General features: G+C 35.7%; 2 protein-coding genes across 7 annotated transcripts; one reads left to right on the top strand and one right to left on the bottom strand.

Moving 5' to 3' along the window:
• Nucleotides 1–1745: 1745 nt before the first annotated feature.
• Nucleotides 1746–10555, top strand: tnnt3a (troponin T type 3a (skeletal, fast)). 5 transcript variants are annotated; one of them, XM_046859975.1, is made up of 15 exons: nt 1746–1830; nt 3737–3776; nt 3883–3893; nt 4654–4668; nt 5447–5623; nt 6583–6600; nt 7423–7441; nt 7564–7609; nt 7719–7835; nt 7949–8026; nt 8115–8228; nt 8335–8447; nt 8534–8624; nt 8812–8852; nt 10264–10555. In XM_046859975.1, the coding sequence occupies exons 2-15, from the start codon at nt 3757–3759 to the stop codon at nt 10298–10300; spliced, it is 897 nt and encodes a 298-aa protein (XP_046715931.1). In that variant the 5' UTR covers nt 1746–1830; nt 3737–3756; the 3' UTR covers nt 10301–10555. The 5 variants fall into 5 exon arrangements, with proteins under 5 accessions (XP_046715931.1, XP_046715933.1, XP_046715935.1 ...); XM_046859977.1 differs by lacking the exon at nt 6583–6600; XM_046859976.1 differs by lacking the exon at nt 4654–4668 and having other exon boundaries at nt 1759–1830.
• A 4463-nt stretch (nt 10556–15018) lies between these two features.
• On the bottom strand, nt 15019–16957 carry myod1 (myogenic differentiation 1). 2 transcript variants are annotated; one of them, XM_046859982.1, is made up of 3 exons: nt 16288–16957; nt 16053–16131; nt 15019–15925 (listed from the first exon to the last, which is right to left on the bottom strand). In XM_046859982.1, exons 1-3 carry the CDS (start codon nt 16795–16797, stop codon nt 15708–15710), a joined length of 807 nt encoding a protein of 268 aa, XP_046715938.1. In that variant the 5' UTR covers nt 16798–16957; the 3' UTR covers nt 15019–15707. The 2 variants fall into 2 exon arrangements, with proteins under 2 accessions (XP_046715938.1, XP_046715937.1); XM_046859981.1 differs by having other exon boundaries at nt 15019–15928.
• Nucleotides 16958–18950: the final 1993 nt, after the last annotated feature.

The following is an 18950-nucleotide window of genomic DNA, read 5'->3' on the forward strand; positions in this document are numbered from 1 at the left end:
AGATCATTTAAAAAATTTGTACATTCTATTGAAATTATCTTATAGAGCAGATTGGTCATAAGGGTTCCTCAGAGCCCCACTCACACAGAAACACAATCTGTCTCCTGACACATGACACATGAGAAGGGGTCATCCTTTTAAGGCACTAGAGGCTTAGCCAGTTTGAATTCACTCCAACACATGTTCAAAAGAGGAAAGTGTAAGAATAGTCAGGCAGTAGATTCAGGCCTTTCACAAGTAATTCTTATTAACACCACTGAGCAAAAACAAACCACCAAACAGGTAAACACACACCTGCAAGAAAAAAGAAATGGACAAAAATAACTTACCAAGACAGATAACAGATAACAGATGGCTCACTTCAGAAAGAGTCCCCTCTAACAAAAATAAATAAATTCACTTTCAGAAACAAATGCAAACTGTTTTAAAATAATGGCAACCAAAGGTAAATAATATTTTTTTATATTTTGGACCTGGTTTTGTATGACCTCTGAATACTTCTAAATACCGAATGTCTCATCTTATCATCATCTGCTTTTACAATCCAGCAATGTTTTATAATTTATCATCAAAATATATTATAATCTTTCTACAGTAGGCCTGTATGTAGCATAATACAATACATCAAATGTAAGTGACAGCACACACACTTTCTCCTACACCCCAACACCACCTGATGCAGTGACAATAACACCTCGGCATGCACTTTTCCAAATAAGAAAAATATTATATTGATTCAAGTTTATTTTACCTGTGTTTCTGCTGGTTAGAGGTGACTAGCTGCTGCCTGCCTCTCCCAGCCTGTAGTATCAGAACAAGAGGCTCATGTTAAGCTCAACTATCGTGCCTTCCTCCAAAATGGAAGGCACTAACTCTATAACAGTCCAAAAATAAAACCTGAACCCTTTACTTAGAATGTGCACGGAGTGGTGATGTGGTGTAGAGGGACTGTCCACCATGGCAGGAGGTGGCAAATACACCTTACATACAGCCCCCACCACTACCACCTGCCTCAAGTCACCATGTCCACACAGGAAGTCTCAATGACTGCAAAAATGCTGCCCTCTGCTGGTCAAACGATTGATGCTGAACCCTGTGGCTGTAAACTTGACTCCAAAAGCAGGGTGTGGCAAGTTTGTGATACCAATGAACAGGCATACATATAAAATAGATATTAGGAGACGCTTCATTAACCTTACATCATTAAGACACAAAAGAAAACAAAATTGTGCGGTAAAACAAAAACATTTAATTTATTTTAGTCATGGTTTATGGTATATATACATATATATATATATATATATATATATATATATATATATATATATGTCAGAAAGAATCTGTGGTAGTTATTTAAGGTTCATATCCTTATGCAATGTCTGTTGTATACATTTTAACACTATCACATCTACACAAATGTAAATATTTCCCATTTGTGCATTTGCAAAACCTTCCTTGAGAAAACACCCTGCTCTAAACCTGTGACCTGTTGATGCCTCCCTGTTTTAAATGCCTCTCTCACTCACTTTCAGACGTAACATTTAATTTGCTAGCCTAATGTAATGGCAAATATAGCGATGCTGTCTTGCCCCATTCCAAACTTGTGCCTCGTCCACATTCCCCCAATCGTTCCATCTCCTTATTCAGTGCCTAGGCCAAGACCTGGACCTGGCCTCCTTAGCCATGCCCACCATACTCTCTTGACCAATAGGAGGCCTTCTCAGATCAAGTATCACTATAACAGAAGGACTTAATCGGCCCTGGATGTTTGCAGAACTTTACAGCCAGTCTCCACCACCAGGGAGCTCACTTCTTTTCAGCTTTTCTGAGGTAAGACAGAGAGATCAGACACTGAGATAGAAAGAAAACATTCATGGAAAGGAAAGATAATGACAGTGTGTGTGAGTGTGTGTGAGAGAAAGCACTAAGTGGAGAACATGGCATTCTACTACACCTTTATATCAATAGAATATATGTGTACAAAAAGCATTACCAATTGCCAACATCTGCACAGATGTTGATAATTGAAACCTTTGTTACTGCTCAGGTGAGAGGATGGAGAAGCAAAGGCTAGTGCACTGAGGAAGTTACAACAGCTTTGGTTAATAGTTTAGCTATTTGTTAACAAATGTACAGAGTGCTACAGTGTGCATGCTAGTTAAAGATTCAACATGGTAGTTAAATAAAACAAAGTGTGTTTAAATGTTGCTAATATAATGATATACTGTAATTCTGTTGTTTATGCAAGTTATATATTACACTAAATATATTTTCTGGTGCTATAACTTTTCTTCAGGGTAAAACTGAACATGTTAATAAGAATGTGTGTGTGTGTGTGTGTGTGTGTGTGTGTGTGTGTGTGTGTGTGTGTGTGTGTGTGTGTGAGTGAGTTCACATGTGTTCATTCTGGGTCCAGTATATTAACAGAAGCTAGTATAAGCTGTTACTGCTGCTACTGTTATTGATTGATTAGTTCGGTTCAGTCTGGCCAGTGTTGGTTGTTTCAAACGCTACAGTGCACAATTAACATTTTTATAACATATAAGAATACTTTAGAAGGTGTTAGTTCAAAATGAAAAAAAAATTTGATTTAATGCTAATTCCTAGGTGCCTTATAATCTTTAACTAGAGGATTATTTATGTGATAAAGATTTATAGAAATCAATACAAATAAATTGTAATAAAATAAAATAAAATAAACAAAATTATCAATTGTTAATTAAAAATAGTAAACAGATCAATAATACACCTATTCATATTACTTATTGTGTATTCTAAACTCTGATTTGTTTGAAAACGTGCATTTACAGTTCACCATTTTTTTAATTGATCAGAAAATTGGCTGGAAAAAAAATGGTGATGTGTTTTTTTTTCTTTAAGTTCAGGATGTCTTGGAGTCTTGACAAAATTCTACAAAAGTTCAAGAAATGTATCTGTATATGCCATGACCACATAAGGCAATGAAGTAAAGTGTGTGTTACAGATACTATTCCAAGAGAAAGAATTTGATCTTGATGATAGAAACTGGATCATGAACCATGTCGAGAAGGCACTTGCACCTGTCTAAGATAGAACACTTACACACAAGAAACCTTAAAGGATGTCTCACATTATTGCTGACTCAGCTAACTCAAATATAATATGGCTAAGTTGGTTAACTCAGCTATTTTAAATAGAGTCCATCAAAATTTAAGCACATGGTCACAAAATCCAATATCTTTAATGACAAAAATAAACTTTTTCAGTAAACGGTATTGATGGAGATCTTCGGACTTGAACCTGGTATGCTGACAGACTCATTAATCTCTTGAGAGATTATGAGAGCATTGCCATAAAACCATATATGGAGACGTCTCACTTACACTTCAGCACAGCTTGGGTTTCAAAGGATTTTTATAGCTAATAATCAAGGTGTTGCTGTCTATCTTAACAGAAATTGCAAGTCAGTGGAAAAGCAAAGAAATGAGGGTTGGTAAAGTAAAAAAACGCCAGAATCATTAAAGACCATTCCTGTTTACAGTTTTTATATATATATATATATATATATATATATATATATATATATATATATATATATATATATAGGCCAACTCCTCTGGAAGTGTTATATCTAAGCAGTGTAAGTTTGCAAGTGTAAGCATTTTCCAAGCACTGTTATTTATAGTTTGTGGATGAGCAGTATAAGGTATAAGTATAGTACAAGCCACAAGAATCTAATCTGTTTTTTTTCTTTCAGTCACAAAGTCCACTATCATCATGTCTGACACAGAGGATGTGTGAGTTTTCTTCCTAAGGCATAAACCAATGTTTACATCAAGAACAACTTAACCATGGAATACGTTTTTTAACAATAACTACTTTTCTGATTTATTTTCATTTTAGTGAGCAGCAGGGTAAGTAGTGCTACTTTTCCTTCAATAGTTAATTATTGCTCCAGAGAAAGTCATTGTTTCTATTACAGTTATTAATCATATCTCTTATTTTGTTCTAAATCATTTATAACTTCCACATTCATAAATATTCCTATATACATTTCTTCAGTTTGTGTGAATATTAAGCATTCAATTGGCTCTTTAATATCAGTGGCATATAAAACTTTTCTTTTAACTATGCATGATAGCAAAGCTACCAGCAAACCCTGACAATTAGAAGATACACTTTTAGAAAAAATGGGTTACTCAAGAGTTCTGTAAATGGTTATAGCTTTCTAAAAGGGTTCCCCTTTGGAACATTTCTAATTACATTTCTAATTAGGAAACCCTCTGGAGAACCATACATCCCTACACAGGGACAAATCCTTTTTTCTAAGAGTGTAATTCAATAATTATGACTGTGTCTCTAAATATCATGTAAATTATAGACCATTACTTTTCCAGTCAATCAATTCTAAATGTTTTTTTTTTGCAACAGTTTCTGCGCTTTATGTAAAATAATGATAAAATACACTTTGCATACTCCACAGCTAGATAATGTGGCATACCTTTACATATGGTGAAAAGTTTACTTTTATTGAGCTAAATTTTTTAGCTGTGGAGGAATGGACAGTGTATGCTTGGCATGTCTCCAACTGTACACAGATCATTAATCTATGCACAGCTGGACACTATTGATAACTCTGCTAATCTACTGCTTTCTTTTTACAAATTAAAAAAGAAGTCGGCGATGAAGGTAAAATACAAATATTTGGTGGATGTTTTATTGCCATAAGCACTAATTGTCTAGTACTGCTATTTTTCCTAATATTGATTATCTTTACCCACAATATTCCCTTCATTTTTTTACTACCAGAAATGCTGTATAAATACTCCTGCATGCTTTAACATTATAATTTCTTTTTTTTTTTTTTTTTTTACTGTTACACTGTGTTATTTATGGACCCATAAATCATTTAATTCCACTATTAATTCCAGTCCAGACCACATCACCTGCTAGTTTACTGATCACTCATATTTTTGCTTATCTATACCTGTGTTCTAAACTGTTTATATACTTGTATAACTTAACTGAATATTTCCCCGAACCTGCTCCAAAGCTTAGACAAGTTTCAAAAAAGAAAACATTGCACAAGACTTACAGTAACCATTTTTACCATTTTAGATCTTCAAATGGCATATTAACTCAATATCAAATGCACAGATTTTCCAAATGCTCCATTTGCTACAAATTAAAAGCAGCAAAAGAGTTCCAAAATGATTTCAAGGTCCCCGTTTTTGCATCACCTGTATAACCAATATTTTCTTCACTTCTGCACCAGTTGCTTCATTTTCTGTGGCAGCGCCACCTGGTGGCCTTGGTGTTTTCTTCACTTGATTACTGCCATCCAGGCTACTAATCACCATACTCTTTTCCCTCTAATATCCAATAATTACTTACCATGTACCCCATTTACTAACCTCTCTAACCATAACAATCCTTTCCCCATCCCCACCCCCTTGCACATGTATAGAATTAACTGAGGAGGTAGTAGATGTAGAGGTGGCTCCTGAGGCAGCCCCAGAACCCGAGCCTGAGCCTGAGGCTGAGCCTGAGCCTGAACCTGAGCCAGAGCCAGAGCCAGAACCAGAGCCAGTAGCCCAAGAGCCTGAGCCTGAACCTGAGCCAGAAGCTGAGGCTGTGGTAGAAGGTATGTGGCATGGAATATTCTCTCATCCTTCACCATGAAATAGCAGTGTGCTCCATCCCATCACATGCCAGTCACAGTGCACTAATCGGATCATACCCCACCCCTTACCCTACCTTCCACTCTCAGGGTTTCTTAGTAATCATGCATAACCTCCTCTTCGTACTTGGTAATTGTCAGAGTTAAACATGCATTCAAGCCATAGTTTCTCCAATGTACTATACTGAATGGACTCCAAGATGCTATATTGAGTTTTGCTGCCCCCTATCTGCTTACACTATGCAATATATGATGCAGCATTCAAGGTTTTCCTTTTGCTTTAATGGCCTATAACCATATGCTAAGCTTGTAGATACGCCCCATCATTACTCGTCATCAGTTCTGCTCAAGCAATGATCACTGCCTGCAATAGACAGTTTTTGTTATTCACTGACTAAAACCACCTCATTCTCTTTAAAATGTATGTGGACTGCAGTGCCTTCACTCAGTGTTTAGGTTAATGGATGATTTATTGGAGTAATAATCATTCAGTCCTTATCCTTACTTGGGGTAATTAGAAATTAGTCAATGTAGTTAATTACATTTAATATGTTACTAAATAATTACCCTAGTTAAGGATTTGTACTTTTCTCACAATTCAAAGCAAAATGGTATGAGAAGTTTGATGAGTTAAAGAAAATAATGTGAAAATAATTGAGTCCACCTTTCATTCTGATCTCTGTTCATCAAAGCTTAGTTCTTTATTTTTAAAAAAGTGGCCCAGCTTGTGCTTTTAGATTGTGGCTAAAAGTTTTTAAATATTTATGGGGAGTACTAAGAACTGATTATCCCCAAAAATATAGCTTCTCCTTTTTAGTGTATGTTTTTTTTGTATCACCTTAAAATTGAAAATTGTCAGAAATACTATTGCCTTTGCTAATTTTGTTTATTCTGCTTTTGCTTTCATTGCTTGCTGCATGCAGAAGGCTTTGAAGAGGAAGGTATGTTGATTACAAATGTATCCTACCTATGTATGTTGGAAGAACACTTTGGTCCATTGTCTCAGCTGTTTGTAGTCTCCGTCTGTTGGAGAATGTGTGCACTGAGGTTCCTCCCAGTAAAATGTTATTTTGGAGCAAGAAGCACTGCTTTAGAATTGGTCAATAAACTTAAAGATAAAAATGGATTTATAATCATAAATGGATAAATGCTGTGTCCATATTAAAATCTATTTGGGGAAAAAGGGTGAAAGAATATAAAATGCTAACAACCACTAGCCTCTGCGCATTCTTCTAACCCTGCTATGCTATTTAATCAGCATGTCACACACCAACCACTGACTCATATTGAGAGGGAGGACCAGGTGCTAACTAAGCCACCAAGCTTGGGCATCTTTTTCGACCAGTCCAAAAAGGACACACATGGGTTGGGCCTTGCATAACAGAAGCAAATCACATTTTTCCCTTTTTTGTTCTTTTAATTTTTTTTACAAAGTTCATTCAAATTCAACTTTGATTCAAATGAGCAAGACCTCGCTGAAAAATAATGATAATAACTCAATATAACGTGTCTATCTAATTTAAAGATTTCTTCTGTAATGTTCATGTATTAACGTCTACCTAATTTTTATGTCTAATTTGAATTTTTTATTGTGTTTTCTAATCTTTTGACTATTATGTGAAATAATTACGTTTTGTTCTGTAGTTACTACTTATTTTTTTATATATTTGATTTGGAAATACCAGTTTGCTTCTTATACTACCATGAATAGACTTTTAACAAAATGCTGTGTACTTGTCCCCTCTTCGTTTTTTAATTTACAGACGAGAAGCCCAAGTTCAAGTAAGTAGGCCAATCCACATCACTGCAAATGCAGTGAGCAAATATTCATACTGAAACTCTGTTCTGGTATTTCTATCAGACCTGCATTTATCTAATTTAAATTTTTTTTCTTTGTATTAAAGGCCATCTGCACCCAGGATTCCTGAGGGTGACAAAGTGGACTTTGATGTATGTGTCTTTCACTTACATTCTAAAAGTAGAACTGTGGGCTTTTTAGTTAGAATAGTGTCATTTTTTTATATTAAGCGCAACAAAGATTTGCATCTCTGCCAAACAGGACATCCAGAAGAAGCGTCAGAACAAGGATCTTGTGGAGCTGCAAGCTCTGATCGATGCCCACTTCGAGCATAGAAAGAAGGAGGAGGAGGAACTCATTGCTCTTAAAGAGAGAATTGTGAGTGAATTTAAATGTGATTTAAAATAGCAATATACTGTACTTCTAGATGAAGTGATTCACACTTAAGGATCAGAGTAACATGTGTCTGTTTGTGGTGTGCTTTCTAACAGGAGAAGCGCAGATCTGAAAGGTCAGAGCAGCAGAGGATCATGGCTGAGCAGGAGAAGGAGCGCCATGCAAGGCGTGAGGTATGTCTGTAACACCAGTTCACATCCATGCACTTGTCTTTTATAACCTAACACACACACACTTGAATACATACTTTGGCTTAAACAGGAAGAAAGGCTGAAAAGAGAAGAGGCTGATGCCAAGAAGAAGGCTGATGAGGACGCTAAGAAGAAGTCTGCCCTTTCCAGCATGGGCTCCCAGTTTAGCAGCTACCTGCAGAAGGTGATTTTGTCCTGTCTTCTGACTCTGTTCTGTCACATACAGCACTTTCAAATGTGTGTCTTTCAAATGTGTGTGCTTAATCTTATCTTTGTTAAATACATTTCAGGCTGACTCCAAGAGAGGTGGCAAGAAACAGACAGAGAGAGAAAAGAAGAGGAAGATACTGGCCGAGAGGCGCAAGGCACTCAACATTGACCACCTCAATGAGGACAAGCTGAAGTAAATTGCGCCACAATATGAATCAGAGCTGGTAGTGAGCCAGCAGATGGCACTGTAAGCTCTAATTTCACTGACTTGTGTCACAGAGAGAAGGCCAAGGAGCTGCATGAATGGATGAAGACCTTGGAGTCTGAGAAGTTTGAACATATGGAGAGACTGAAGAAACAGAAATATGAGGTAGAAAATTCACATGTTTAAAATAATCATTATGAGATGGGTTTTTTCTCATTTGTAATAAGAATAGATATGGTTATATCTATTTAGTTAATTTAGATATAGTTTTTTTTAAATCTTCTTGGTAAATCAAAGTTGAGAAGTGCTACCTGAGATGCATATACTTCAATCCAACTTCAATCTCCTCCAGGTTACAACACTGCGTAAGAGAGTGGAGGAACTGAGTAAATTGTAAGTTGTAACAGGTTTAGTTGGAGTAGCCTGCTGTGCATGCCCTGTGTCTGCGTGTTCAGTACATTTACAGGGCAGAAGCGACACAGAGAAACAGGTGACAGGCCATTATATCCTTTTTTCAGTAAGCAAATGGTAATCAGGGCAATAAGTCTTGAAAGATAGTACTATAAAAGGACTCCAAATGACCTGAACAATGTGTAAGTAAAATCACAGACTGTAGTTAAGACAGTACAGTATCTAGTACTGCGTCATCCTAATCGACCAGGCCATGTCGAGAGAGCTGGACAAACCAAGGTGAGAGCCGGTTTCCCCCGTGTGAATGCTTTCATGCTTGTTAATAAGTGCTGATGTGTTGTTTTCAGATCCTTTCATTCAGAAACCGCATTGATGAACTCCAAAAACAGTAAGTTTAGTAATGTGTCTGTTATGTTACACTCAATCGCCAGTGGCAGTTCTAAGCGGGTTCCAAGGAGGGCCACTGTCTCTTTAACAAGACCTTCCTTTGATACAAATAAATGAAAAATCTGAAATAACCTAATTATTTGTGCACATGATCATCCAACATGTTGTGCAGGTAGATGCATTTAGATAAGGGGCATTTTCTAAGACTGTCAAGCTATAGAAACCCAAAAGTTACAAATGTTTGTGCAATACCGAAAGAAAAAGAAAGTTCATTTAAAATGTTAAACTCAGACTTAGTTGATTTTTATTTGTATTTTATTAGCAGTCAAGTTTTGGACATAAAGTGAGCTAACAATTTCTAACAATTGAATCATTGCGATGTTAGAGAAACATTAAGTTGTAAGGTATTGCCTGTAAAATTGTATTTAAATCTGCCCTCAAACAGAGTGACTGGTCATCACCTGGACCCTAAGCTAAAATTGTATAAAACTGCCACTGACCATTCCATTCCATCCCATCCCATGCCATCCCATCTCATGCTATTCTTTTCTAACCAGCCATATCACATTACATCATCATTTTATGTTATGCATGGCAGAATATATATAATTTCACCATTTTTATAGAAAATACACATTCAACATTAATTTATACATTATATATTCATTCATTTATAATAAATAAAATGCATTTTAAAAGCACATACTATTCCATCTCAATACTCTCTTGTCTCTGTTCATATTAACCAATACCATTACCACATATCTGGACACCCTCATTTCTCAAGGCAAATTTATTTCAAGTCTATTTCTTGACTTGATATAAATTTACAAAGGTAAGTGTTGCCTGCTGTGAATGCATGCAGCATGCATTATAATTTGAGCACACAGTAGTTAACAAATATGCTACTCTAAATGACTTTATATTGTGATTTATAAAAATAATTTATAAGCAGGTAATAGTAGAGTGTTGACTTTGTTTGTTCCTGACAATTGCCACATTACAGTAGCAAGAAGGGAGCTGCCACTCGCCGCAGGAAGTAAGTGGACAGTTTCACAATCCTTAGCAAGCACATGGCTGATGGACAGATGGAGACTGTGCAGTCCACTAAAGATTGACCATCCACCAGCTACAGTGACAATGCTATCTGTAGTTTTAGTAGTCACAGGTCTACTACGTAGCTACTCTGCAGGACTCTGTAATAATAGCTGTTCAATACTCACACTTCCTTGTCTTGAACCGCTGTTTGGTTCTCAATTTTTTCATGTAAATAAAGTGTTACTCTAAAGCCACCATCAGTTGGAGTCCTGTCTCTTGTTATTCAGAAGCCATTTAAGCCATTTACGGTTAGTCATTACTTAGAGGCCTACATATAAAACAGAAAATAAAAATGCATACAGTGAAGAGCATTGTCAATTTTAAGTATTTACAAAACTTGTTTAAGCCTAGTCATTGTTTTGAATATTTTTCTTCAGTGTTGCATAAGACCAAGGCCAAGAATGAATTTCAAACAATATCTCTATGTAAACTTTTGGTATCTTGTGGGCCACTAGGTCATGACAGCGGTCCTCTTCCTGTAAAGACTGCATGTGACGAACGGATGGACACACACACACACATTCCCACTGATTCACAGCTAGGGTGAATTTAGCATAGCCAGTTACTCATGATTTTGAGGGGTGGTGGGAAAGCAGAGGACAGACATAAGTTAGCTGTCTAACCTTACTTCACACTAGCTCATGACATGTCACTCCTAACATTTGTGGTTTGTCTCTTATGAGCATTGAGTAAGCGATACTAATGTCTCTTTTGGGCATGTAACGTCCGCTTCTAGTGTTTTCAGTTTTGATCAGATAGGGGAGTGGAGAAAATGTATAACTTACAATGAAACAGTATGCACTGTTTAACTCATTCATCATCACAACAGGATAATTCAAAACATTATATGGTATGTATAGCTTTTTAAAACTATTTTTATTAAGAAAAACCCTCAACAACTATATCAAACAAACAAAAAAGCTTCCAGAAAAGATCTCAATACCAAGTTTACTACATTTAGGTAAATTGTATACTGCACTTAATATGTCCACACGTTTTCATGTTGTGTTTTAACAATCTGAAACGATTGTTTTAAAGAAATTAGTTAATTATTTCACATTTCAGATAAGAGGTATGTCTAAAGTACCAGAACCATTGCACTGATTGTTATTAAGCCAGTGAAACAAAACATTTTTCTTATAAAGCGTGACATTATGAGTAAACGAGGAGGTCGCAGTTACTTAAGTGAAAACACGGGGTTATTTTTTTTCTTCCGATTTTTTTTAATCAAGCAGTGCATATATGAATTAATTACAGGTCGGAGCTAAAGTTGTGACTGAAAACATTGTGGTCAATGTGCGCGTCACGTTGATCTGAACAATCACTCGAGTCGGTAGTTCTGATATGTCCAATAGCCATGGGCGTAAATCCCGGGGGGGGCTTGGGGGACGGAGGGGACATGTCCCCCCCACCACCCACCCAAAAAATTTTGATTTAAAAAATATCGCAATCTCTATTGTGAAAAATATGTGTATGTATACCTAAATAATTGTGTAAGTACAAAAAAACCCCCGCAAAAACTGCATTTAGAAACAGTTGAGTTCCCCCTTTCCCTTTCCTCACAGTGGTTTGACCCACTGCTTTTCGAGTTTATCTCACCTACTCAACACACACGAGTCAGGTGTGTGTCTGCGGCTCAATTAATGTTCAATTTTATTAACTAGGCTATTTTATTCACTTTAAATAAAGCGATTCTCTTTCATTTAATCGATGCAGATTTATTCATAAATTAGTTGCGGCAAAAATGCTGATTAGCGATGTAATTTTCCATGAATCTGCTATATTAGCGATTAAAATATGACTCATCTAGTTAACGTTAGCTTGTTTACAATAGCTTGTAGCATAGTGCACTGACACTAACACGCCAAAGCCGTTTCCCATGCAGTGTTTTATTTGGGACGACTTGGTATAATGTTAATTTAACATTAACGGCCACAATTAACATATTGTTTATCTGTGCATTTACTAAATGAGCACTGTGCTACATCCTGAACACACTTTTTATAATCAATTTCTATTCTGTTCTTAAGTGTCTTAATTAATCGTTAAATAAAATGTAAAAAAAAAATTTAATTCCTCGTTTTTATTGCTGTGATTATTTTTTATGATAGTTTTACTTTATTTATGTAAAGCAGTTTAAATTACTGTTGTAATTGACGCAGTCTCCATGCTACAATAATAATGATAGAAACAAAGTTTTTCACTGTGGGGACACTGTGTCTTTATACTGTAAGTACAATTTAACTATTATTTGTGTCCCCTTCAAAAATTGCTCATGAGAAATTTTATAATTATTGCCCCCCTACTTTATTTATATAGCACCTAACAACTACCAGGTAGAACCTAGTTGCTAAACAAAGTGCAAAATGCAATGTGCAGATTATAGTAATAAAATTTGAGCTAACATAAAAGTAATAAAATATACTAACTAAAACTGGGAACTAAACAGGAGAACATAAAATAAGTATTGAAACCCAACTAAATAATATGAACGTTAAGAAGCAGAATATATATAGTAAAAGATACATCATGCAGATATCACGTGGACACATCATCAGTGATGTATCCTGGGGTCACTCGATGTTTCGGGTCTTTCAACATCAGACAACCTCGTCCAGGCAATCTGATCAGACACCGGCCTGTGTCCCAGTAGCGATTGTCCACAGTTCTGCCCTCTTAATCCAAATCCATCTAGTGTCTTTCTCTGCGGCTTCAGTTGCAGTTCTAATCACGTTCCTCTTTGCCTCCCCAGTGATGCATTGTAGCGTATGTGCTTTGCAGAGTGAACGCCCTGCAAAACCTCTGCAGCCCACCTCCAAAGGCTCACAACGAGTTTTCCAGCCCTGCCTTCTACACTCTTCTACTAGCTCTTGATACTTTGGCCTCATCGATGCGCTCTGCCCAAGGCACAGTGAGCTCCAATAAAATCTATTGCTTGGTTAAATCTGAGACAATAATCATGTCTGGACGAAGCTGTGTAGATGTTATTCTGTTAGGGATCTTCAGCCGTTTATCAGGATCCACCTCCAATTCCCAGTCCGTTGTTATACCCCTAATATATATTATATATAATATTAGGGGTGTATTGAATGCAATCCTTTTAACGTGCGGAACATAGTTACAATCTGAGTTCCCTTAGGAACGTATTAAGTGGCGGACCGCGAGTTTGTTTAGTCTCTCGCACTTTGTATGAATTTATTTATCTATTATTATTATTATTATTATTGTTGTTGTTGTTGTTGTTATTGTGTGTGTATGTATATATATATATATATATATATATATATATATATATATATATATATATATATATATATATAAAATTATTATTATTTTTTGTTTTGTTTTATTAAATGTGAAAACATGCACAAGAATGCCAGGGTTATAAAAAGCAATCTAGAGTAAGCCCAGTGTTAATGTGGCACCACATTGAGATTTGTTTTGCGCATGCATGAAACGTTAGCGTTATGGATTCTTTAACGTTTTATGCCCAGCATAAAGAATTTCTCTTCAAAGGAAAAAATCCTGACAATTCCACATATCAAGGAAGTGAATGGATGAAAGATAGAAGGAATGAAGACATAATGAATGCTGAAATTATTCACAGTTATATATATGACAAATGGATGCTTGATATGTGCACACAAGGTGGCGCTGCTGATACATACTTTTGTCTTAGTGATTTAATTAGTTATATTTGCATTTGTGAAATGTCATGTTATATTTACAATGTACCTACTCAACAGGAACACGTTTCAGAACAACTTAAAACCAAAACTCAATTACAGACATGTTACAAACCAATTAAAGACGTGTTACGTAACATCCAAAAATCTCGAAATTATTAAAGGGGCACTGAAACCTTTTAGAATAGCAGACTATTAACTTCTACCCAAGTCAGACCCCACAACACACAATTTAATACATTCTTTCGGCTATCGAATATTTATGATTATATATTGAATTAATATGATTTTTATATACATATATTTTTAGAGAATTATACATTGCAGCTCACAATAATTATTAAGAATTTATATTGTGAGATCTTGGACATATCAACGACATTGAGCAGGATGAAAATAATGTTCATAAAAGCAACAATTTTGTTTTCTTCTAAAAACTCGAATAAATTAGTCCAAAGTCACGTCACAAAATAATACGCACCAAGAGCGCCTTGACTTTTGAGAATATTCTGGAAGGTATTGCGCATGTCTGAAAATGCAGTTGTTCCATGAATTCAAAAACATTATATAAATCGGATAAATCGCTGATCACGGCGCTAATTAACTGATCATCATGTATGTTAATCACGTTATTAATTAATAATTATTTTATGACCATTTGCATCAATTTTTGCGGGTGTTACTGCGGGTGATTATTATTTAATTCGAAATGACATTTTCTGGTTTGCCCGATTTTTTCCAGGTTAATACTAAACAGGGTGAACTTGTTTTTACAATCCATTAAAGATGATTTATTTTTTCAGATGGTGTAAACTTTTGTAAATTATTTGATTGTTTATATTAATATATATATATATAAAGTAAATTTTAATCGACTTAAAATAAAGACGGTCTAACTGTCGTTTAAGTCTATTTATTAAATACATTTAATTTTTTGTGGAATCCAAAATAAATCAAGAGAATGACGCATGTAAATGTCTGTGTATAAATAATTCATATCTTTATTTATTCGACATTCACTCATTGAAGATGTATAAATATAAAGTTTAACGCTGGACACAACAAACGTCTCAAACAGGCAATATTAAATTATGTTACACAATTGTGTTTGTTCGTTTCTTTTTTTCTTTTTTCTTTTTTAACAAAACAGCTCTTATATACACATGTACAAAAATGGTCCTCTAATTTTCATATCTGCAGTGGTTATTCTCCGTAAATAATTAGGAAATAATAAAATATGAAAGTGACAGAACGTAGTCTGAAATAAAGCAAGAAAGAAAGAAGGAAGGAAAGAAAGAAAGAAAGAAAGAAAGAAAGAAAGAAAGAAAGAAAGAAAGAAAGAAAGAAAGAAAGAAAGAAAGAAATGAGAAGAGGGAAAATATGGTCACATATGGCAACATTGACATTGTTATATAAATAAGCTTAGTTAAGAAACTGACTTCTGCAGAGCCACGATCATAATGGAATTTGACATTTTAAAGAAAGAAATAAAGAAAGAAAGACAAAAAAATCCGTTCTCCAAATTCTTGAACAGTTTGGTTGTAGTTTTTTTTTTCTTCTCAGTTCATGAAAAGAGTAGTAGTCCTCGTTAATGGTGGCTGGTTAACAACGTCCCTCGCGCTCTCTGAAATGTTGATGTCGGTATGGATGTGTTTCTCTTTTCTGTTCAGAGCACTTGATAGATGGGGTCGTGGGTCGGGCCGGAGGGGCTGCAGGTATTATTCGGGGAGGGCGCGCTTATCTCAGGCGGAGAGCCGGTGATCCCCTCGCACAGCTCAGCCGCAGGAAGCGAGGGTGCGGCGGGAGACTCGGTGGAGATGCGCTCCACAATACTGGATAAACAGTCTAAACTCGACACCACCGGGTTCTTGTTACTTCTCACATCTGCTGGAAAAATACGAAAATCAGAAAACAAAACTATTAGAAATGTATTGCATTATATAAAGGGTATTTTCGTTTTCTCCGTCAGCATGACATTAAGGGATATTCATATTTCTTCGTTTCGACCTACCATTTGGAGTTTCGTTGAAGTACGAGTTGTCATAGCTGTTTCTTCTCCCGGACGAGCGAGCAGGACCATTAAAATCCATCTAAACAAATATATAAAAAGATACAATTATTAAAAAATCAAATCACTATGAGTTACGTTAAATAACAGCTATTGAAGGATGAAAGGCCTTTGTAATCTAATAAACGAATTGCAAATATTCTACACAAGGAATGTCAAAACTTTAAACGATTCTCACCATGCCATCTGAGCAGTTGGACCTGGGACTGGAGGCATCTGAATCACCGCTGTATTGCTCCAGAACCGGGTAGTAGTTCTCTTCTTGGCTTCTGAGTAAGGCCTGGAGAGACTCAATGTAACTGATGGCGTTTCTCAGGATTTCCACCTTAGGAAGCCTCTGGTTAGGGTTAGTAGATGTGCACCTCTTTAGAGTTTCGAAAGCATCGTTGACCTTGCTCAGGCGTCTCCTCTCTCTCATAGTTGCGGCTTTGCGCCGGTCTGCGTTGGTTGTTTTCCGTTTGCATGCCTTACACGCCCACAGGAGACACCTGCCTGCTTGGTGGTGTCCACTCGGCGCCCGGATGTGCTCGTCCTCCATGTGGTTGTGTTCGTCCGACTTGAGCAAGCTGACGTGCACTAACCTGGGGTCCAGGTCTTCAAAGAAATGCATGTCGCTGGTGTTAAAGCAGGGGTCATCATAGAAATCATCGGCTGAGGGGATGGGAAACGGAATATCCGACAGCTCCATTTTTCGGTAGTGTGTTGTTATTATTATTATTATTAATATTTTAACTTGTAGCCCAGAGTTAGCTTGCCCCTTGAGCGTCCGTAAGTTTTAAACCCAATATTTCGTTCGTTGAAATATCAAGAAGGTAAGGCCGGGTTGGCTTGAACGCACTGCTCTGTGCGGACCCTTCCAGGCACTTGTTGCTGAGGAAGTTTTTTGACACCTTATATCCTAGTCCGGCCAAATGGGGACGTGTCCCGTCACTTTCCGCCTGACCAATAGGAATGTAGGCTGGGGAAGTGTGGGCGGAGTTTATTTTAGCCGCACGAGACCCAGTGACTAATAACAATGAAGTTTGCAATAAAAAATTTATTTAAAAAAAATTTAATCAAAAACGTGTCAATAACGTTGAGTAATAGTTAATTCAATGTAAATTAAAATAGAGATTTTAACGTTCAGATTATTTATCAGGCTTTAAAATATGTGGACTAAATGTGTAAGGAATACAAAAAACATAGTCACTAGTCAATCTATATATTTATTTTGATACAAGAAATACTAATTTTCTACTTCTTTGACTGTAAAAAATAAACCTGTGAATAACTGTAGGGATACCTTCTTATTCATTGTGTTTATTCTAAGAAACAAACATTCATTTTAAGAGTGAAGCGTTAAGACCTCGTTTATATGTCTGAATATCATTAATATTGTCTATAAAGATATAATAAATGATGTGAGTTACATTAAGTACGCTGTCGTGTTTTATGAGTGTATAGCAATACTAAACATCCTTTGCCTCTGAGATTTGTTTCAAAAAAGCAATGTTTTAATTCTTCATTACATACAATAGTGATCAGAAGTATTTAAAAAGTATATAACTGTAACTTAACTTTATAACTATACCTTTGATTTATTGGTTGTAAATCATTTTAACTATTAAAATTAATGCATTTCGATTATAATTAATATTATTCTCCGAGTGTATTAAATGATAACTTAGTTATTGAATAAGTAACGGTCCTTTGTTGTTGTTGTTGTTGTTGTTGTTGTTTTTGTTGGCACATCCTACATGATATTCCTACTTTGTGTTCTACTTTTGCGATTTGAATAAGCAAATGCATTTTCTGAGTCAAACCGAATACATGCATATTCTTACACAGGAGTTCATTTGGTTCATACAATCTATTTCCACTTTGTACTTTATTTAGTTTCATTCAAAAATAGCCAAAAATACCCGGAATTATAGCTCCACCAACAGAGGGCAGAAAAGTGCCAAATAGCCAGGTCCCAAAAGTAACCATGACCCAAATAATCTTCATCCGTCCATCCATCCATCCATCCATCCATCCGTCGGTCCGTCCGTCTATCTATCTATCTATCTATCTATCTATCTATCTATCTATCTATCTGTCTGTCTGTCTGTCTGTCTGTCTGTCTGTCTGTCTGTCCGTCAACAATGGATAGATATATATATATATATATATATATATATATATATATATATATATATATATATATATATATTAATTAGTACACACTATAGAAAGTATGTTTCCATACTGTTTCTTGCATAAATATTCTAGATACATATAAGGCCATCTCTTTTACACTACAGTTCACCCCAGATTTTTTTTAGATCTGGATAAATCTGTTTAGATCTGGACTATGGCTAGGTTATTAAAAAACATTGCTGCTTCCTTTGGCTGATCAGTTCATTTGATATTGGTGTCCCATGCAAAGAAAAATCAGTACTTGTCAGATATTTACAGCATTTTATTAATGTGATTTCATTGAGGTGCTTAGTTTTCTTTGTTTGTTGATAATAGTCTTTACGGTGTTTCACTGTACAACTAACGTTTCTTTCTTTTGTACCCTTCTACTGATCAGCACTTTTCAAACAGTAATTTTCAATTTATGGTTTGTAAGCCTTTTCTGGACCATGCCTTCTACTCATATAAATACAAAACCAAGAATATCTTAAAGAAATAATTATTTTAGTTTTCGTATTTTTTACACTGAAAGTGATGATTTTTCTTGGTATCATTTTCTTGACACATAAAAACCTGCCATTTTAAGAGGTGCGTGCAGATTTTATTTATACCCACTATATGTGTAGCTCATCATTTCAAAACAACAATACTAAATAGCACAATAAGGAAAACATTGCCACAAAA

Source organism: Silurus meridionalis, chromosome 10 (genome assembly GCF_014805685.1).
Source record: "Silurus meridionalis isolate SWU-2019-XX chromosome 10, ASM1480568v1, whole genome shotgun sequence".
Taxonomy (NCBI): domain Eukaryota; kingdom Metazoa; phylum Chordata; class Actinopteri; order Siluriformes; family Siluridae; genus Silurus; species Silurus meridionalis.